We start from the raw sequence: 22568 nt of genomic DNA on the forward strand, positions 1-22568 counted from the left end.
TGCTGAGCTGAGATGGGGACTGACAGCTATCCTGCATAGTTCATAGACTCGAGTATGTCAAGCATGCTGTCTTACAGTAACTAAATGACAACCTATGAGCCATTTAAACTGAGACAATTGATTTGTCAGATGATACAAACTGAGTGCTGATGGTAAAACTGCTGTGTAATATCGGTTTAGTGAATTTTGATGCTTTTCTGAAATGGTGTGTAATCAAAAAAGCATGCTTGTGTGCCGCGTGTGTGTGTGCGTGTGTGCGCGAGCAGAGTTTTGGCATCGCCTGGCGCCCAGTTGGAAATGCTGACAGTATCTGTGGAGGATTGGGACTGGTTGACCAGATGGTGTTTATGATAGGGTCCAATCAGTTCCAGGGAGACCTCACACACAGAAAAACTGGAGTGAAACAGTGTGTACATCTGTGTCTGCTATATGTCAGTATGAACCTGTCTGTGTGAGAGAGCAGGCGGGCTCAACACTTGGTCTTCCAGCCTGCATATACGTAGACTGTGGGTTGTATGTAAGTGTATGAGAGTCTGCACTGCAATTATGCACTGTCGGTCTCACTACGTGTCATAAAGCTGCAAATTCTGATGATCCCATTTTTTTTTTTAATCAGAGACTAAGGTAACATTAAAAAAAAAGAAAGGCAACACAGGGTTTTTTGGATGTAGTGGCATTAAGGAGCAATGTTTGTATGATGTGTAGAATTGTTTTGGTTTTGCGGTTCCTGCTCAGCCTACCCTACCTGCCTACAGTAGTTCCTCTTTGACTTAATTTAAAACAACTGTAGTGTTAAAAAGAGGAGTGAATGTGAGAACAGAAAATAGAAAGAGGAGGCCTGTGTTTTCATGTGTGATTCACCTTGAGCTTGCCCTCGCAGTGAGGGAAACCATCCAAAGCAGGCAGCTCACACTTCTCCTGGGCTCCATTTAGAAGATCTAGGAAAAGAAAATCAATAAGGTCAAGTAAATCAGCTCCAAAAAACGTTCACCGTCTGTAGTTTTAACAGGATCCTTTCCTTTCTCTGGAAAAAAATGCAGATGCAAACTTTAGCATTTCAGGAAAAAAATAAACAGTACTTCTCTGCAGCACAATGCCCTTCCCTTCTGAGCTCTGGTTTTTCAATAAACAAGGTACCAAATGCAGCTCTATAAGAGTGTGTTGAAGAACAAGCAAAAGCAGATAAAAATTAATTGGAATAAGCATACACTGACAGTTTAAGTACTGACCATGTTGCTAAGAATTCTTGTGTTCCTCTGTTGTCTACGTCACTGTTGGAACAACTAAACTTGTCATAGTTTCACAGGCAATAAAGTCATAATCCTCACAATTTTTAATCACATTCTGTGATTGATTCTTCTTATGATACTTTCCTATGTAACCACAAGGAATTTACAATATGAGTGTTTACATTTTATCCTGCAATACTGTTTGTGATGTTATATTACAATTATTATCTTATATCACTCGAAGTAAAACTACTCAGGCTATGTTTGGGTTGGTCATGACATGCTGGAAGAAGACAGACTGAATTACTTATTTATTAAATAACACACGTTTTTTTGGTTGCAGTGTAACAGATACACCAGTTGTTCTGTCATACTGCTGTGTCACCTGTGACCACAGGTGTCATTAGGATACAGTCTGTTTTACAGCCTGTGGTACAATCTCATCACTTCAGGCCAGTTTCATTACCTGTCTTTGGATTGACAGCTGGAGACTACCCAATACTCTGTGGTTGACTCGTAGCCAGCAGGATCACCTCTCACTTAGTTATGTGAACTCCATAGCACCAGAAACCACAGTGAGCTGTGAGCCGGTTTAGGTTCTCAAACGTATTGAGAAAAACATTTTTCTCAATACGTTTGCTTTTTGAAACAAAAATTATGTCACTGAAGTAGTTGAATCTTTTACTCATTGATTTTAATATCTCCTGAGAATTTCCATTTGTGGCTCAGTCGCAGGCTTCCTTCCAATATAATCACCTTTTTGATATCCCCATTCAAAGGGACGTTAACGTCATCACCACTGCCTTTTATAGCCACAATATAAATAATGCATAATGGTAGACTGTGCGGTGAATAGATAAAAGCTTTGGGGCAAATGCTAGACTGATGTAATGAGTTTGTGGGTGGTGTTTTAGGAAAAGGATGTGTGTGTTTATAGATATTTGTGTATGAAGCTAATCAGCAGCTACAGCATTGGTTCAGGCGTCTGTTGGGGGGGTGTCAGTGGACGGTGGAGCAGAAGCTCCTACATCACATTTGATTCAGTTTATTTGCACTAACACTGCTGCAGTGAACAGATATTGTACTGGTAATTTTTCTCCTGGCTCCTTCTTTCTGTGCTGCTCTTTCTAGATTCATGTGTGAAACATACTGTACTTGACTGAGACTCTCTTGCTCACTCCCTTTGTATCTGGAAAAATAAAATAAAAAATAAATTAAAATAGGTGATAACTTGCCACACAGTCCTACAACTAGAATCATCACTAGATAAATGCAAAACTACCGTCCACGCATTGCTTAGAGAATGATTTGGTTATAGCAAAGCTTAACAAAGACACTGCATTCGACTGTTAGCACATTCTTATTTTGCAAATTTCATCTTGCACAGTCAATGTCAATTTTGCCACGCTGTGATGATACATAATGGCAATGGGTGGCTGTTACCTGGTAAATACTGTCCACATTAAAGGAAAAATGAATTACCCTCATTCCTCAGTGGAATGATTGCCAAGTTTAGAAGTACAATGGAAAAGCTGTGGTAGAATTACAGCTCTCACCATAAAGCTCTAATAACCCAACTAATAACACCAATTTTGAAACAAGTATAAAGAAAGAGACTTAGTTTGCTATTATTCCTAAGTAAGAAACCAAGCTCCCATGGTGATTAATGTGATTTTATTGCTATGTGGTAAAAGGAGGGAAGGAGTGGGAGGCCAGCGAGCCATTTCTGAAGAATCAGCCAGTCACAAGATGAACACAATAAAGGCCTCTTATTGTTTCCAAGGGCAGCAGGAGTTGACCAACAAATGGGAGGCTTTTCTGTAACTGAAGGAGTTGAGCCCAGACCTACCTCTGTGAAGTAAACACATTACATGTGGCGTGCTTATATACACACTTCAAAATCCAACACTGTATTATAGTGGGGTACAGACAAAAGCAGAGGTTTTCAAACTATGCGACCTCCCTCCCTGTCAGGACAACGAAGGGAAAAGCAAGACGAACAGGAGCGTAGCATTAAAACCAAGGAGAAGTTATTATAGCTGGCTGGTTGATTTGTCCTGTTTAGTAAAACCTTAAAGAAAGGTCATCAGCAGTAGAGACACAGCTCATTGAGGCACTTATGGCACTTAAAAACCCCACAGTGCTCTTCCGGCATCATTACTCAGTCAAATCTGAACCCTGACATGATACACATAGCTTTCACATCCATGAACTTGCTTCGAAACAGTATATATAAACAGGAAATAGCTTGAGAACTTGCTCTATGATCATCATGTCTTTCAAATAATGGTCAGAGAAATCCAGTGATAGCTGTGAGGACATCCGTGGGTGCACAGTCTCTGTGTCAGCTGTTTTACTGTAAATTACAATGTGGCAATTCTGTTTATTGTAAGTGATGGCAAAAGAAACCTCACTTGTGATTTGTTGTTTGGTAAAGTGGCTGTCTTGTGCAGCATACAAGAGCCACAAGCACAGACTGAGTTGCTATCATGTCATCCTTCAGACGCCCAGTCATCCAGTTAGTCTGCCACCGAACCACTGAACCAACCAACGAAACATGCAAACAACCAACTGGGCAGCTTGTCATTCAGCCAGTCAGCCAGCAAGCACCAAAGCCACCAGGCAAGTCTTCTTCTAGCTTTAATCAAGCAGATGAAGCTGCTGCCAAGGAGCAGCTAAATATAGCTCTTCATAATCAGACGCAGGAGAGGTGGTGCCGTTTCAAACAGTGCAGTTTCCTCGTCATTTACCTCCAACGTAGCATTAAAATTTGGTTAGGAGAAAAAGATTTGTCCCATAGAAAACTTCACATTGAGTCTCAAGTTGCTCAAAGCTGAGCAACATATAGTTAAAGTAACACACCATGGCAGAGCATCTAGGATCATTAGAAGATCCTTTACTGACCAGGAAAAACACTTTCAGAGGTAACACACAGAGGCAGTGGGACATTTGTTTTCTGAAATAGAGTAAGACGCTGAAAGGGTGATTGCAAAGTAGGTGTGACTGACACGCTGAAGCTATGATGTTAGATAAGTCAGTGAGAAAAACCACACCTCGGCCTAACAAACACAGGAAACAAAAGAACCAAAACAGAAAAAGGCACAGCTAAAAATGATAAATCTTATTTAAATATGTAATATAATGGCAGTTTACAAAGTGCTTTAGTACACAAATACCACCCCACATAAAAGAGTTTGAATTATAAAAGATAGAGACTACAACAGTCAAGATAAAATGAACATAAACAGAGCATTGTCTGCACATAAACAGAAAACTAATGTGGGTTAAGACGAAGCTTTAAATGTGCAGGAAACAGATGAGATCATCCAATGCGTAAGACGCTCAAGGGCCTCTAGTACTACTGAGGTCACAGTGTTGGCCATCTGATAGCCCTTAAATAGCAACATTCCTGAACAATATCTGATTATTTCCCTCTGTCCCTCCCTATATGTGTGTTTGTCCAAGTAAATAAGGTCATCTGTCATTTGACAACTACAGAATTAGACTGAGAACATTTACATTACATTTAGTTCTTCGGCAGACACTTAGAAGGAAGAGCTGCTTCAGTTACAGGGGGGGTATAAATGAAAGATTTGTTTTTGTTTTGTTTGTTTTTTTAAGATTTTAAGTGCAGGGAAAGGTTTAAGTGCAGAGAAAGGTTTGGAAGAGTTCTGTTTGGAACATCTGGTTTATGTTCCATGTGGTTTATATTATTTTTCTTCATGTACTTCATTGTTTTTCTCACCCTCTTCTCCTTCACACTAATTGATTTCATTCTCAGGCACACTAAACTAAAATTCTTGAAATCGGCCAAGTCCAAGCTATAGTGGCACAATTTTGTCAGTGGAAACCAAGAAAGTGCGACACTGATTACATCTATTGGCACACAACAGAAGGATTACGGCAGGGTACTAGTTCAATTTTCTAAGCAAAGACACTTGAGCAATTTTTAGATTTGATTTGAAATGAATGATATGTAAAGGGTCACCATGGTGATTCAGCTGAAGTAAAAGCATTAAAAATATGTTAAAAATTCAGGGGTGAAAAGTGCAGCTTTCACCTTCTCTGTGTTCTCTGATCCACTAGCTTAGAAACACTAATTTTAGATGCACTTTGAGAGAAGAAGAGATGAGGTATCGATGTGTGTTAGTGTTAGTTGGTGGTGTGCTTTGTGTGTCTGTGTACAACACAGAGGCTGCTCATCAACTAACCAAAAGGCATGCCGGCTGATGGACCGTGTCCTTGCAAACACAGAAAATAAACATTGGTGGATATTATATCTGTATCATTGACAGACAGTACTGGCTTTCAGTTTCCTGGTTTAACTAAGTTATAGCAACATTAGCAATGCTGCATAACGACTCAAGAAGTTAGTGAGGACTCCAACTGAACTATAATGCATTTTATTTAATCAGAGCAGTGCAATCTGACAACCAGGAAGGCAAAAGAGCAGTGACCAAAACATTACAGCCTACAGCAATAATTAACATTAATGCCATGATTAACTTGACGACAACCGAAAATTCAACTCGATTATGTTTAACATGCTGCAAGCAAGAGATATTGTGGGTGCAGAACCTCCACTCTAGTTAGTTGTGCTAGCCCAAGAGTGAAAGATTTTCTTTTTAGTGGATCACTTTACATCAGTTTTTATATGCCAGTTAAAATTCCAGTTTATTAACCTAAATGTTTTGAACCAGGACGTTCGAGTATTTGGATCAAGTAGCTTTGGAAAAGTAAGAGTATACAATTTCTTCCCAGTTATTTTAATGAGATAGATACATATTCAGTTAACATTTAGGTAAATATAAGATGAAACTGTGCATAATCAATTATAATATAGGATTGACAATTAGTACGGAAAAGACCCAAGGTAACTCTAAAGATAGCTTTTTTAGCAAGTCCTTTGCACAAATTCTGAGTTACTTCCTTGTTATTCTTATCTTGTCATCTGAGAAGATCAGAAACAAGCAGCATTAAAATAGCTGAGCACACAGAGGAGGAAGTTGTATGACATCATACTTGAGAACGACAGGAGAACAAATGGTATGTGACATTTCTCATACGCCTAACTCAGCATCCCTCCTAAACAGCTGTTTGTGTAAATGGTGAGGTCTGTAGTACACATCAGACTTAACCTCCAAACCTAGTATTAGCCAAAATTCACTGTAACGCACTCACTGGGCCAGCCTGCTGCTTCTTTCTCTGTCTTCCTCTGTTGCAAAGAGCACAACGTCTGGCTGTAATCAATCCCTCTTTTGTGCTCCGGCAATCTGATCAGCCTGCTGTTCTCTCCAAAACTATCCAAAAGGAAGATTCAGATTTTGCACCAAAGGCAGCGGGAGGAAACAAGGCAGCCAGAAAACCCTGATTAGCTCTCATCATTTCAGAGCTATGACTAATGTTCCACTGTTGATTTGAACAAATGGTGGAAAGCTGTGGGTTTAGGCTGTGAGACTGGCTAGGCTTCGAGTGTTGTGTCACCAAAGAACGTGTTGTGTTGAAAGAGTGTGAACTGAGCGTCTTCAAACGAAATGCAGCTATATACAGGTCTCACAGAAATGTTTTTCTTTATGTTAAGCCTCTCAGATGAAATAAAAGTTCTGGCCACATGCCAGACATATGCATTTCCTGTAAATGGAACCGAGTAAATGCTTGGTCTGTTTTTGTTTAACCATAGGGTACTGCAGTGGAGCTGGAAATATTCTGTGTTGTCATCAGAGAAGCAGTTTCAGAGTCACGGAGCTGCTTAGAAATGATCGCTTTTTAGCTCCCTGTGAAGTATGAATTCATGCTTGATGAGCGCGTTTGTGAGAATTTACACTTGTTATTGTGGGCAAATGGATTTGTATCATACGCCAGTTCAAGTGTGTGTGCCTGCATCTGCTGCTCTATTCTCAGATTTGTATTCTGATACTTTTGCCTCAAGACAAAAAAAAAAAAAAAAACAATCTGCAGTGATTGTAACAGGAGGCTAAAGTTCCTGTGGGTGTTAGTGGTGTATATTATATACACATGTGTGAATGTTTGTATGTGCATTATTAAAATGTGCCTGGTAAAAGGCTGATATTTACCATATATATATTTGGTGAAAAGAGACAGACTGTGTTCCTATAAGACCAGGGTTGTGTTGCTGTGTTGCTTTAACCAGCACAGCAATACTGGCACAGGGAAAGAGGAGACAATACAGGAAAGAGGACATAGCATAAAAAGAGAAGCAGAGGCATATTCTAAGCAGAGAACAAGGAGAGAGAAGGGATGCAAAGGATACAATAAGAAAGAGTGCAAGAGTGAAAGAAAAGTATCTACTCTTTTGTAAAAACATTAGCTTCCATGTCCAGATATAATGGAACTGCGCCATATTTCTGAAGTATTTATAATAAATGGCAAAACAGTCACTTAATTGAACTAAGCTGCGAAGGAAAACATAAGTGGGGAGAGAAAGGCTAAAGAGTGGGGTGCACGTGTCCCAGCCAATGGTGTGTAGGCCCCAGACGTTCCTCGTATCCCACCCCTAACTCCTCAACCAGCCACAACCTCATAAGGGGCGAGCATGCCTGTGGGGAAAAAGGAAAGGAAAAGAGAGAGGATCGTGTATGTTTTTGTGTGTATGCAGAAGCGAAGGGGGCTGGATTAGAGATGTGAGGGATGCGTGGGTATGTGTATTACCCGGGAATGGCCTCAATTCACTTGTGATTTGACTGATTCAAGTTGATTTACAGTTGATTACCCAAAAGCTATATCCTATTTAATTCTAGTCATACTGCAGCTAGCTCTATGTGTTCCAGTGGAAAAGTGCAGTATCACTGATGATAATCTATATTTCAGAAACCAATGAAGAAATTAATTCAGTCCAAATCGACAAAACAGAAATACCAAAAATGACTACCTTTTAACTTTTATGCACAATCTAAGTCTAAAAGCCAGTGGCACTTTTCACAGACTACAACCTCTGGACCTAGATTATTATTAGGTACTGAAAAATGAATTCTGAGGAGGGAAATTACTTTCACAGATTGATTTATGGCATTGTAGAAGACATACCTTTAATAAGAAATGTGCTCCTCCACTGGGGTTTTGTTGTGAAGAACTGTGGCTATAATGATGTATTAATTTAAAAAGGTCCTGTAGCACCTTGAGGTGCATTTAAGATGGGCTATGGGTGCTGGTAAATTTTTTATTTAAATTTCTTTTTTGTGGTTTTGCATTTAAAAAAACACTTTTTTCAATTTATATTTTCAAACACAATATAATGGAAAATATAAAAAGCAAAGCAGTAAACATAAAAATAACGGTATAAAAATGTTAATTAAGCAATTAATGTAGATACAGAAAATCAAAAGCCATAAACGATTGGTCTACAAGATAAGTGTCTTGTTTTGTTCAACCAGCAATATAAATGAACTGCAGACTTTCTAGCATCTTCAAAAGAATACAAAAAAAATCTCAGGTGGTTTCAGATCCAAAATTATCTGTAATAATGACTGTACACTGGGAAATGCATTGTTCATTGTAGTCTGTGTGATACTGTGTTGAAAACTATGCCTGCTTCACCTGCTAAATATGGTGTTCATTATTGAGCAGTGCCCCCTGCAACAATGGGTCAGTGGAATTTACTTCTGCTGTTTAGATAGATTAAAGAGATTTAAACATTAAAATTGTATTTTCAGTGTGCAACAGAATCCTTTAATGGCTCCATGGAGTTTTCATTACCACAGAATCAACAGCACCCTCAAGGTCAAGAAAATGGACTTTCCATTGCTGATTGTTAACAGTGGAGCAATGAAATGTGCGGTAAACATTATTCAAACAAACACACATACTTCATACATTTGTCCTTCACTAAATTTGAGCATTTTGTAGCTTATTCTTGAGTCTTGCCATCTGTCTGTTGTGGCCACACATACATGTTGTTTCCTTTGCCTTTAACTTTAGCTTGAAGTAAATGAACATTATACAGTTTTCCCACAGTAATGACAAAAACACCTTCACTTCAGTGTCTTTACTGACTCTGCTTAGTGTCAAACAGTAGCTGCATTAACACTGGAATCTATGGTATGAACTGTTATGAATGAGAGGTAGGGTTGTTGTTGGACATGGTTTGCATTCTTAGTTTACCCTCCTGTCTGCATGATGAACGACAGCGCTCAACATGGTTAAAGAGTTACCTTTAAATATGCTATATATATTAAAATCTCCTGCACACGTTTTAGGGTTTAAGGGAACGTCTTTTAAGTTTTACTTTCAGGAGTGTTGGAATCAGCGTGATTTAAGCTGACCTGAAAGATAAGTCAAGCTAACTATGTGATGATCACCCTCTCAACAACGCCTCAGGACAAATTCCCAAGCTCTTCACACAGCGTCAGGCAGAAAACTTAATGAAAGCAAAATAAAAGCTGTTTGTTTACAACGGTGCTAGAAAAAGACAATGCGTTCAAATTGGAGCAATCCCTAGGGACCTGCAATAGTAGAACTCAAAATACAGGCACAATTTCACACTTGTGTTCACAGTTTGCTGGTATGAATTCCATACAACAGTAAAATATGTGAACACGCAAAGTGAAAGCGCCTTTCTGGGCATGTTGTCACTTGGTGGTTGAGTGGAAAAGTCCTCAACGACACAATCCGTATCAAGTTTTCAAACAGGCAAATCATGTAAACATACAGTACACTTCTCTAGATCGTAAAATTAGACGCTTTAACAGTCACATCTGGTTGTTCCAGTACTGTAGATTTAACTGTATGTCAAACAAGATACAGTATTTTCTGTTTTCTGTTTAACTTGCTGTGTCATAGCTCTCCCATTTAAAACATAATTTTTATTCATTACTGATGCTGCATACTATTTAATCAGCAAAATGTGATTATTTTATCTACAGTATATTCATTGATTATCCCATGCACATTAGTATTTTTGTGATTGGATGTATGTAATCCACTGTAATTTGTTCTAATCATTAATAATGTTAGTGTTAACTGTTAAGTTGCATCTAATAAAAAGCTAAAACACTAGTTAACACTGTAATTAAAAGTGTCTTTTATTATGAAGCAGCTACAGGAAATATTGTATTTGTCATCTGTAACAGCCGTAATTTGCAAAAAAAAGGAGAAAAATAACTTCTCTTACTAAACTATATTTCTCTTACTGTGTCTACTTATAGAAGCTTGTTGTGTCAACCTGCAGTGCTGAAGCAGGTGAAACTAAAGCTACAAAGTACAGTGTAAATCCCACAGCTACAAACTACTGATTGTAATTTGTGTCTCAATTATGCTGCTGTGCAATTTACATAAGAGTGTGGGGAGATGAGTGTCACAATTCATGCTAGGGTTTGCAAGTGTGTAGGAGCAGACAGCATCTCTCAGCAACTTATTAGCACTGAGTGAGTCTGTGTGTATGTGTACTTTATTAGTATTGATCTGTCCACTGAGGAAGTAAACAGGCCTTCTAGAAAATAATGGAGACCACACACGCTCTACATGCAAGAGACACCCATGAGAAGTTTTGAGTATTAAATAGTGACCAGTTTCACTTGACAAGTAAGAACACGGGCTAAAGGTCTAAAATTAAATTAAAAGGACTGAAATCATGAGGCAAGCAGGGTGCAAAAACCCTGTCCTTGAAACTGTCTTTTAATGGATTGAATCTCATATTTCAGTGTAAATGGAAAACAGTGATGCAAGTGGGTTAATAGCTAGAAGAGACAAAGAAGCGAAAATCCCCTAGGCTGTGAAGGCATAGTCTATGTTTGCCAAAAACAACAACAACAAAAAGCTAACGGTATTAGAAAGACAGGACACTTCAAATCAGTCAGAAATTACTGGCAGTGTAGCTGCGCAGGAAGGGACACCGATAACACTGATAAACACTCACAAGGGGTTGAGAAATGCATCGCAGAAGATAAAAGATGGAGAAAGAGAAAAGCAAGGGCCAGTTAGACGGCTGCAAATCACCACCTGACGATTCATTACATCTGTCTCTGTCCGCCTGGGTGTGTGTGGGTGTGTAGGAGATTGCATTTCCATGCTACAGGCCAGCCCACACATGAAACACTGCTGGGGAGTTTGATTAGCCACATCAGTGAGACATGGCAAGACAGGGTTGTTGTTTGACAGGTTCTGTCCAGCCTCACGCTAAGCAGCAAACCAGATCGACTTGCTTTCATCTATGAAGGGATACTGCGCCTGTTTTTTTTTTTTTGTTTGTTTTGGGGGGGGAGGAATGCAACATCACACAAGATCAAACTGGCACTGCAGGAAAAACAAATTCAGAAAAAAAAAAAAATGTTGACACCAATCGTCATTCCTAAAACAGCCAAAGCTGTTTCAACAGCACATGTAACAGAGTGTGACTGTAAAGCAATGAGAATAGGCCACATTTTTGTGAGATGACCAGTCACAAGAAAGAAGTGTCCTGCAGTGTGTGCACAGCTGTTGGTTCACAACAGCAGCAGAAAGTAGCAGAGGAAAAGCTGGAATTGAAGTAGGTGTTACACTGATCACACATCAGCATGAAGCTCAGCGTAATGCTTCAGACTTTGTGTCCATTAAGGTTTTTCTTTCAAAATAGCCTCAATCGTACTTTTGCATTTAAAAAGGATGAAAATAAAACAGTATATTCACAACATGCAGTGTATTTCTTAGGAGAGAAGTGCAACAAGGAAAACTACATTAATATTATTCCCTAAAGTGTAGATACTGTCATTTACAGTATTTCATGTGCTGCTTGTTTATGACTTTCTTTGTGGGTTTATATGCTTCTGTCACATGATCTGTCTAGTTTCTGTCCAATTCATCAGGTATCAAACGTAATAGCATATTTTAGATTTGTTTGGTCTGTATAGTGAAAGTGTCTGCTCCTGTATTTCAAGACAAACAGGAACAGGTGTGATCATGTTCACCTCCAACTCCACAAAGTACTATAAACACAAAAGAAGCAGATTTAGTAAATAATTTATAACTGTAACTCTCCCTTTTAAATGACATGGTTCCATCACATTTTCCACATCAGTTTTCTTTATTTGGGCTTTGACTGCTGCTCTTTTAATTAAAGTGACCATTTTATGCTTAATTTAGGGTTATATTTTTTTACGGGCTTCATTTGATACAAGCTTAGACCGATTTTCAAGTTAAAAAAGCAAATACATGTTATAATGTCTCATTTTGCATCAGCTTCTCCAGCTATATTTAGTCTCCACTACTCTCCTCACCAGCCTTTTGACGATAACTGAGGCGAAAAATACTGCAGAATACCGGCACAACAGTATTAGCACTAGCTGTGAGTGGTTAGTGTTTAAACAGATGGCCAGTCATGTACTTCCACAAAGTTTGACATTAAGGTATATAACATTTTGAAATAGCCCTCGAATATGAAGAGTTGGCCAGACTGAAACATGGACGTTTCCCTACCAGCTAGCATGCAAAAACACATTATCACCGACATCGACAACACAAAAAGCATAATATGACCTCTTGACATTTTCTCGTTGCACCCTCTTTAGCCACTACTAAAATATCAGTAGTGGATAGAAATGCACATTTTTTGACAATTCTGTGACATTCTGGTTAAATTGTGCACTACATTTGGATGAGGCTTTGAAGCCAACTTCAACCCATTGCCGACTACAAAACAGAACGAATGTTTCTAAAAAAGGACCCAGGTTTGGACGCTGATCTGCCACAGTCCTGGGCTAAGAAAATGTATACAATCGAGGTGGAAACAGCATGGTCCCAGGGCAGCTGCTCAGTTCCATCTTGATAGCCGCCTCTCTGAAAGGCAGGTGTGTTCTCCTCACTATCCAGATTGTTATCTCAGTAATTGCCTTCCAGTCAGGGAGGAGCACTGGCACCAGCGCTGCCTGCCACCCACTCCAAGACAGGAGATATGTTCCAATGGAGACTCTGGAGTGTTGGGACCTTTAGTTCACTGCCAAGAAAGATGTGGGTGCTGCTTTGTCAACCTGACCTGCATTCAGGAAACCAGTGTTGTCTCTCATGGGTACCACTGGATGATAAAGCAAACAGGGCAGTGCAGGTTTATCGACACGTGTCACACGTCCAGATACTTGTACTTTAGAACTCAGGAACTCAAGCCAAGTGAGTCTTGATAATAGTATGAGAACAGTGTCTCCTCTGTAATGTGGCCAGAGTGAAAGCGGACACTTACTGTCAGAGAACCAGCTCTCCTGCCAAAATTAGAACCTGGTTCTAAGGCTTTTATTTAGTAATCTGGGTAATTGGTTAATTCTTAGATACAGTAGCCTTATTTCACAATGAGTCGAATTTTAATCCCCGCTGACAGTTTGGGATGAAACTCAAATGTAAGACAAGTCTTGTTACGTTCAATAAACAGTTCAAAACTCAAATATATTTATTACTGAAGCTAAGAAAATGAAAAATATTCATATTTGGAAACTCACTGAATTTTGGTAAAAATTAACAAATTAATTGTTAGTATTACTACCAATTCATTTTCAGTTGATCAACTACTCTATTAAGCAGTTAAGTTTCACTGACAACTGTAACTTGCAGCTATTAATTTACATTTTTAAAAAGCCCAAGGACATTTTATTATAATTATATTTGATTTAATTTACGAGACAAGAGAAAGGATCAGACAGCACTACATAAAGACATCTAACAATGACAGCTAAATTAAATCATTATTTAGCAAACAAGATAGATGGTACACGAGGTGGTAGAGACATTGTGAAAGGATGTGGCTTTGGTGGTTAGCTGGTTACAGAAAAAAAACCTTTAGACAAGAACAAGGAAGTCAGCAAAGTCAGAGGGCTGCTTTTTGACATGAATGATCTTAATACAGCTCACATCCATTAACTAGAATACCTTATTGCTTTCAACTCAAGGTTTTAAAAGAGGAAGTTACACAAAGCCAGCTAAAAAATGGCAGTGCGGCAGCTGTCTTTAGGATTAGATGCATTCAAATGTGACTTTGCACAACTCAATCAGCCTAATCCATTTCTGCATTCACTGCTTTAGAGCGCAGACTCCACATTTCCACTGTTCAGTACTATGCAAACAACAGAAAGCAGGTCCCAAGATCCCAGAAAAACCAACACCTCATTCTCTCAACTGGGCTGAATTCATCATCTGAGAGCTGGCAGGAAAATCAATGAAAACTAATAAAAGGGTCATGCAGCATGAACAGGAGGCCTTATTTGAATTATGTCCAAGGATGTGGTCTAGTCCCATAAAGTGCCTGATGTGCACTGTGAAGTACGGGCAGTTTAGTCAGTTGTAAGCTTTGGGAAAGTTATTCACTATGGGAGCTTTATTTAAATTAAATATAGCTCACGGAAAACAGCCATAATCAGCTTATTCGTGTTGCTTTAACTGACTTTAGCTACTAAAGTATATGTTTACTCTGCACTTTGATGCTTTCAACAACAGGGTTGTCTGGAAAACGAAATGTTAATAACCTGCCCATGCTTTAGTACTGATTGCGCAGAGGAGGGCTGTCTCTGTTTTGGTGTCCTCTCTTTTTGTGTTTTAATTCAGTTTTCTGCCACAGCTCTTGTGGCTCCTACTCCAGGAAAGAGCTCATGAACATCAGAGATGCTACCCCTGTGGTCCTTTTTCCAACTTTTCTGGCTTCTACCGTGGATTTACTGGCTATTTTGATCAAGGACCCTCATATCAAAGTGAGGCTCCGCAGCAGAGGAAAATGCTCAGCTGTGCTTATGAGTCTCTGCCGGTGCGGATTACGCACTGCGCTTCCAGGGATATTCCTCTCTAATGTGCACTCACTTCGCAACAAAATGGACGAGTTGACAATGCTGCTGAATGAAAACAGATACTTTTCTATGTCCTGTGTTTTGTGCTTCACAGAAACATAGCCGTGTGCTCTTATATTGGACTCTGTGCTCCACCAGAGTGGATTGAAACTACAGCGTCGAGCTTTCCAGCAAAGCAAAAGGAGGTGGAATCTGATTTTCTCTCAACAGTGGCAGTCTCAGCACTGTTCTCCGAACCTGGAGGCCTTCATCTTTACCTGCAAACCTTTTTATTCATCCCTCGAGTTCTCCTCATTCATTCTTGACAGCGTTTACATCCCAACACATGCTGATGTGCATAAGGCGCAACATGCGCTGGTTGACAAGATGCTGTGTGTGGACCGGAAAACCCAGACGCCTTGGTTATTGTTCTAGGAGGTAATCTCTCCTATGAACTCCCTAAATCCGACCAGAGAGGGGAATGTACTGGATCAGTGCTACACCACCATCAATGGGGCTTAGCGTGCCATCCCTCACGCTGCACTGGGTCAACCAGACCACATCATGGTGCACTTGATCCAGGCATACCAGCATAAATTAAAACTCTCCAAACCTGCTGTAAGTACATGAAAGAAATGGACCGTTAAAACTGTGAGGGACCTGCAGGAATGTTTAGACTGCACAAACTGGGCAGTTTTCAGGTCTGCCACCAACAGTCTGGACGATTAACGGACACTGTGACGTCCTACATTACCTTCTGTGACGACAGCATCATTCCAACACGCACCAGGGTGAGTTATAACAATGATAAACCCTGGTTCGCAGTAAAACTAAGACAGCTGAAGTCAGAGAAAGAGGCTGCATTTAGAAGTGGGGACAAAGACAAGTACAAAGAGGCCAAGAACAGATTTAGCAAGGAGGCTAAGCTAAATCAGACCATGGATAGAGGAAGAAACAGCATGTGTGTAAAAGACAATGGGACATACCCAATACCCCCATCCCACCCCCAACAGCCATTAATTTGCAGCAGCCTCTCTTCTTCACCTGGATCACCTACACAGCTTCACCCCTCGGTGGTGTCCACTCCCCTGCCCCACACACTTCTTTCCATGTGAATAGACTGTTTAAACGGCTGAACTCCCGCAAAGCTGCAGGCCCAGACTCTGTCTTCCACTCCACCCTGAAGCATTGTGCCAACCAACTGTCCCCAGTGTTCACAGACATTTTTAACACCTCACTGGAGACCTGCCATGAACCAGCCTGTTTTAAAAGTTCAGCCATTATCTCAGTTTCTAAAAAGGCAAGGATCACCGAACTTAATGATTACCGTTGCCCTGACTTCTGTGGCCATGAAGTCTTTTGAGCACCTCATCTTGTCCCACCTTAGCTCTGCCTTTAACACTATTGTCCCATCTCTGCTCTGTGACATGCTCTCCCAGTGGAGCGTGCCACACTTCCTGACAGACAGACGGCAGTTTGTGAGGCTGAGGAAGCATGTCTCAGACTCCAGCACTGGATACCCCCAAGGCTGCGTCCTCTCTCCTCTGTTGTTCTTCCTGTATACTAACAGCTGCACATCTGGACACCAGTCTGTCAAACTCCTGAAGTTCTCAGATGACACCACCCTCATCTGCCTCATCATTGTACAAGTGCTCTTCCAGTCCCTCTCCTCTGGGAAGAGGCTCCGCTATTTGCCATTTTTAGTTTAATTTATTCTATCTTGTCTGCTGTTTACATATTTGATATTTATATATAGCATGCTCATCTTGCACTATGGTCTCTTGCACTCCAGTATTTGTTTTTACCTTGTTATTGTGTCACATTTTTGTTTTGTATACCCCTTGACTTCATATTTTTGATTCTGTGTCTGCACCTGACATCAAGACAGATTCCTAGTGCTGTGAAGTGTTCTTTACTGTACCTGGCAATAAACTGATCTTATTCTTCTTACACACTTTTGTCCCTCTGAGGCAAGATTCCTTCATCAAATCTACACCTAAGACAAATCATTTCAGATTTGCTTTCCTTATAATCTCAGTGCCACATACACACAAAAAAAGACTTACCCGCCACGTTAACTTTTTCCGAGTTGGAGGAACTGGGCGTGGCAGTTCCAGTACCGTTGGTCAGGTTGCCCCCAGTGCCATTGTAGATATTCTCCACCTTGGATTCTAGCTTGCCCAGCCTCAGCATGATGTTATCCAGCAGCACTGCGAGGGTCTTCTTCAAGTCTGTAAGTAAAATGTGATTATTACGGTGGCCATTGTGAAATACTGCTAGATGTATATCTAACAAAAGAAGCACTTGAGCATTTGAACTGAACTGAATTTACAGCACTGACATCTTTCATTGAAAATCAAATTATGTAGTTTGATGCAGCATATCAGGTGTATAGATCCGGTCTGATTGATCCCATTCAGGCTCAATTGCTTAGTCTTATTAGAGAAGGCGTCCAATTCTTTCTCTGTATGGTGAATGTAATTTATTCTGCTGTTTGAGGAATTTTGTGGCATGTCTGAAAATGCAATTCTGGGAACACTACATCACCCTTTACAACAACTTGTATTTCTGGTGGCTTGCTAGAGGCTCATTTAAATGTAAAATCAGAGCTACAGCGTCTTTGCAAGTGACCTTGCCGTTTAATTTGGGTCTTTGCATTTCTGTGGGCATGTTTTTTTCCAGAAACCATTCTCTGCATTGAACACAGCTAGCGGTGGAACAGACTCGAGGGATGTTGACCAGTAGTGAGATGGATACTATTGAAATAACAATGTCACAATGTTAAGGCATGGCATTTTGTGGCCTAATTTACTGTGATATTTGTCTGATACAGTAACCTTCAGTAACTATGTCATTTAACTTGTTTGAAGCTACTATAACCCATACATACAACATAACAGCAAATACTCTGTGATCATCAACATGCTATTTTTGTTAAAGAGCTCCATCATAATCAACAAAGCTGTGGTGTATTATATTATTTATAGGTTGGCTTCTATGTGTACAGACCCTGATCCAGGATGCATCAAGCTCGCTTTCCTCAGATGACGATAATTGCAGCTTGTCTATCACATACAAGCCCCACTTTTTCCCCCCACACCGCTATGCATTTGACACGCCAGTTTTCATCATGTCAGAGAGATTGGCAAGGGCACAACGAGACCTGGCAGAATACACCAGCCCGATTCGTGTGAAGAGAAACAGCAGAGCATTTGTCTGATTTGGATGGACTGTGTGTGCTGGGAGGAGCAGATGCACAGAGAGCAGCACAGTGAAACCAGAAAGAAACCAAATGGAAAGCTTTGGAGCAGTGGTCTTGCCAAGCTACTGGGCTGAACATAATTGGGGAAAAAGGGATGAGTCCAGAGTTAATGCCCCCCTGTGTTCACCAGGAAGTGTGATATGATCTGTAAAACTTCTAGTGTTTTTAATAGGATTTGTTTTTTTCTGTGTACTTGTAGCAGGAGTCAAGCCCAATGTGTCCCTAAGAGTTTTAAAATAATTAAATGTGAGGCCTGTGAGACCATCATTAGCTGGTTTGTTAGAAAAGTATCCTTAGTGCTGTGACTACAACAACTTTTCCTCAACACTGCTGCCAGGTAACCAGATGACTAATAGCACACCTAGGAAAGCATTTCTGCCTGTCTGGATGTTTCTAAGTAAGGTGATGCACTTGCAAAACAAATTCTGCTGCAGTAAACACTAAGTAAGGCTAGTGAAAGCTATTAACAAAAGTGTCATATGAGATACAGTAATATGCGCACAATGCAAAATGACCTGGGCATTTTCGTTTAACCCACAAGCGCTGACACTAGAAATTGTTATTTTTAAGATCAGTCTCAACTCTACCTTGCAATAGTCTCCTTATCTGAGCAACGTGATATAACAAAGACGAGACAAAAAGAGAAGGAACACACGGTAACCTTCCAACTTAGAAAGGACAGAGAGGATTAGACCCGTAATGTAAGCTCACACCACATTTAGTCCTGGCTGTGAGCGGCTGGATTCCCCCGAGTTCTAAGTTCCCTATGGAAGTGACCCAGGAAGACAGCAAGTGTGATGCGTGTCCATGTCACAAAAGAAATCCACAATAGCTGCTGAACTGTGCTGAAACAGGATACGTGTCAGGCAGCTTGTCACACCCGGATGCACGGATCAGTTTCAGGAGAGGTGCAAAGGTAAAGATCATATTGTTGTCAGGATGTCTGCATCACTGTGGAGGAAGAAGGTGGTATGACGGCAGCTCAGGACAGGAGTCAAGATCAAACCCAGAAAGAGCACAGAGGGAAAACTACAGAAACTCTCCTCCTTTGCTATTGCATAATTGCAGTACAACTACTACCTGCTTTTGCTTCTTTACATTGGTTGCTTGTTTGTTTCCAAACTACATCACTGAGCTGTTGAGTCCCTAAGAACCTTCACGTAACCAAAGATCACTGAGCAATGTCCTCACAGTAATTCCAGATTTAAAGTGTAAGATCAGAGGCCTTTTCTGTCACATGTTTATTGTATCGCTTACCCTGATTTTGGCTCAGCTGACTCACTTCTCATAAAAAAAAAAATAATGTTTTAGGTCATTATCCTATTAAAGAAGCTATGATCTGCAACTCAGACACAGTGTAAAAATCTCCAGAGTTGTCTTATAGTCCTCACATTTTTTATGTATGTTATCAGTTCTTTGTTATATGTTATAGCAAAAGTCATGCAGGTTTACATGTCAAACAAGCATTTCTGAGAAACTCCCTTTACTTTAAGATCTATTACTTTAAGATCATCTTTTAAAAACGGTTAGATTCCACTCCATGCTACAATATAACTGTTTAAAAAGGTAAATCTCTTTGTTTTGTTTTGTTTTTTACTCCAATTAGTGCACAAAGTTTGAGTAAAATTAACAGAAGTGAAAATAAATCTTGATACTTCAGGACAAGATCAAAACACTTCACTGAGGGTGTAAAATGAGCTGTGGCATCTGTCACATTTGTAATCAATACAAAAGATTTATTAAAACAACAGTATGTAATCCTTAAATATTTTAATGTGGAGAGATGTTGTTGCCTCTTAAACCCAGACTCACTGAACAGCCTGTCAGCAGTGCTGTAATATTTCCTTCTAAAGCTTTTGAGTGAGCCCTATAGAAAATTAATTAAGACACCATCTGTATAGGTCTTACAGTTGAACTGTCTTCTCATCAAGAAGTTAGTCGTATTCAATTGATGCTAGGTTTTTATAATACAATGCAAAAAAGAAAAGCCTACATTTAATCAAAAAGTAGACTCCATCACAAATCTTAAAAAAGGTATCTGTACCTAACCTGTTCAGATAAACAGATTTCAAGCCTTTCAACAGGTGTGTTTTTATTGTTTCTGACAATCAGACAACAAATAAATCAATGCTCCGACTGTGCTCCAAATGGATTTTCAAGAGATACAATATTAAATTCAAATGCATTAAGATTTCATGGGTCATTTAAGGGTGGCTAGGGAGGAAGCCCTGTTTCCCCTTAAAGTCATTATAAATCGTATCAGGCAAATCAGTGAGCAAGTGAGTGAACGCAGGAAGCACAAAGCAACCTGCTGCCTCACTATCTAATCAAGAACATGAAATGAATCCTGATGTGATATTGGACGGTGGTCAGCAGACTGTGCTGCAGCTCGGACAGTACCATGAAAATCAATCCACCATATAGGGGAACAAAACAAACTGGACACAACACTGCTCCCTGGAAATCCTGGCTGATGTCACTGAGGAATCTGTGCACCGAGCTTGGATCATGTTGCCCAAAATTAATCAGCTGATTTATATAATCACTAATAAATTGTACATATATAGTTTCTTTCATAACTAACTATTTATTTATCACCTTGTGTTCTTAAACCCGGATGATAAAGTATTACTAACTGATAAACTGAGATGCTTAGACAAGAGCTGTACAGCTCCTGGAGATTTTATCTCCAGGATCTTTACTGTATCCTGTTGTTTCTCTGGACATTAGAGAACAATCAATTTCAATCTCAGGTTTCTAATGAAGCCTCCCATCGAGCCATACAGGTCTATTAATGGCATGAATAAGTTATCGATGGGTCTTCTGGACCTGCGCTATTACAACATTACGCTCCGATGCAGCTGTATAAGCGTTATGCCTCCCACACAAGGCTTCTTAAATATAGACAATGCTGTGCCTCTTCAATATGGAGACAAGTGGAAGCATTTGATCTAATTTATACAAAAAGGTAAAACGAGACAGAAAAAGGAACAGCTCTACATCACTACTTCGCTAATGGGTGCGTCTTTGGTTGGATTACTGTCTTATCAAAATAGAAGAAACTATGACTCAATCAAAATCACTACTATACTTCTGACTGAGTATGTCTCTATGTCAGGCATTTCTTGTCATTACATCCTTGTAATGTGAGATGAACGTGTCGTCTGTCACCTTTAGTAAGAGGTGACACTTTCAGGTTTACCTAAGAGACAAAAAGACAGCAGTATGTAACCTAGAAGGCTAGAGAAGTACACCACCACTGCCTTGCTGAAAAGTAAACACGACAAAACTTCCAGACGTTTGGGGAAAGGATCGGTCCTGTTCCCTGACAGCACAGTACCAGTTTATATGAATTGCAGTTAGAGAGGTTGTTACTCACCATAAGCTGTCATGGTACCCACATATGGTCCATCCATGACACTTTGGTTCTCCTCAGCCAGAGCCTTGATGTAGCGCTTGCTGAGGTCCAGGATTTGCTGCCGCAGCACAGCACTGTTCTCATGGCTGGCTCGCTGCTGGATGGTGAAATGCAGCAGCATCATTCCCCAGATGAAGCCAAAGCTGACCAGGAAGAACCCCAGCTTCTGGGATGACAGCTTCCACAGAAAAGGTGTAGCCATGCTGACTTGACAGGGAGTTGTTAGGGCTCCTGCGACTCTAAGTTGAGTGTGGAAACTGCAAAGGCCCGAAGGAGAATCAGGAAGGCAGACGGGGCATGACTGTGTCAGTCAGTGCAGCTGCGGTGGTTTGGGACGGTGGTGTGTGGCTCGTTTGCCTCACCGGGGTGATTTCTTTCTCTGACCCATTGTCATCACTCATTAGCTTCTCAGGGGACTGAGTCCGACCTGAATAAAAGAAGAAATAGAGGAAAGATATTAGTAATTAAGTGGCTAGTCTGCTGATCAAAGACACCATTAGAGTTTCCTTTACCAAGCCAATTCCCCATGTCTACATGATCACAATAACAACACCATAATTCAGTAAACTGAAGCAGGAGTAAAAGATAATTGTCATCACTGATCAAAGTGTTTTTGGCTTGATGGATGTAAACAGGCAAAAATACATTGACAATAGAAAAGCAAAGTTATAGCTAAGGTTTAAAGTACATAACGCAATATAACTATAAAATTAGTAATGATTTACTATGAACTGTGTGGTTGGACACCTACAGGTACATTTTGAAGAGCACCATTGGATTTTCAATTGGCTTAACATCAGTGTTGTGGAAAAGTTGTGCAGGCAGAAATCAGGAAGGTTATTTGAATATATTTTAGTGCAGAACTCAACAGGAGGTATTAGAAATCTTTTCAGTACAGACCTGCAGTCTGTTACTTGCAGCACTGCAGC

The 22568-nt window shown here is 40.1% G+C and overlaps 1 protein-coding gene across 1 annotated transcript in view; it reads right to left on the reverse strand.

Annotated features, from left to right (window-relative positions):
* mgat5 (alpha-1,6-mannosylglycoprotein 6-beta-N-acetylglucosaminyltransferase) overlaps positions 1–22568 on the reverse strand; it is a 75077-nt gene that overhangs the window by 42670 nt on the left and 9839 nt on the right. Inside the window, exons 2-4 of the mRNA XM_026361624.1 lie at positions 21601–22066; positions 17026–17190; positions 862–938 (exon numbers count right to left, since the gene is read on the reverse strand). Of these exons, the coding sequence (XP_026217409.1) occupies positions 862–938; positions 17026–17190; positions 21601–21841 (483 nt within the window). The 5' untranslated portion in view covers positions 21842–22066. The remainder of the gene's footprint in view (positions 1–861; positions 939–17025; positions 17191–21600; positions 22067–22568) is intronic.

This window comes from Anabas testudineus, chromosome 2 (assembly GCF_900324465.2).
Source record: "Anabas testudineus chromosome 2, fAnaTes1.2, whole genome shotgun sequence".
Classification (NCBI taxonomy): Eukaryota; Metazoa; Chordata; class Actinopteri; order Anabantiformes; family Anabantidae; genus Anabas; species Anabas testudineus.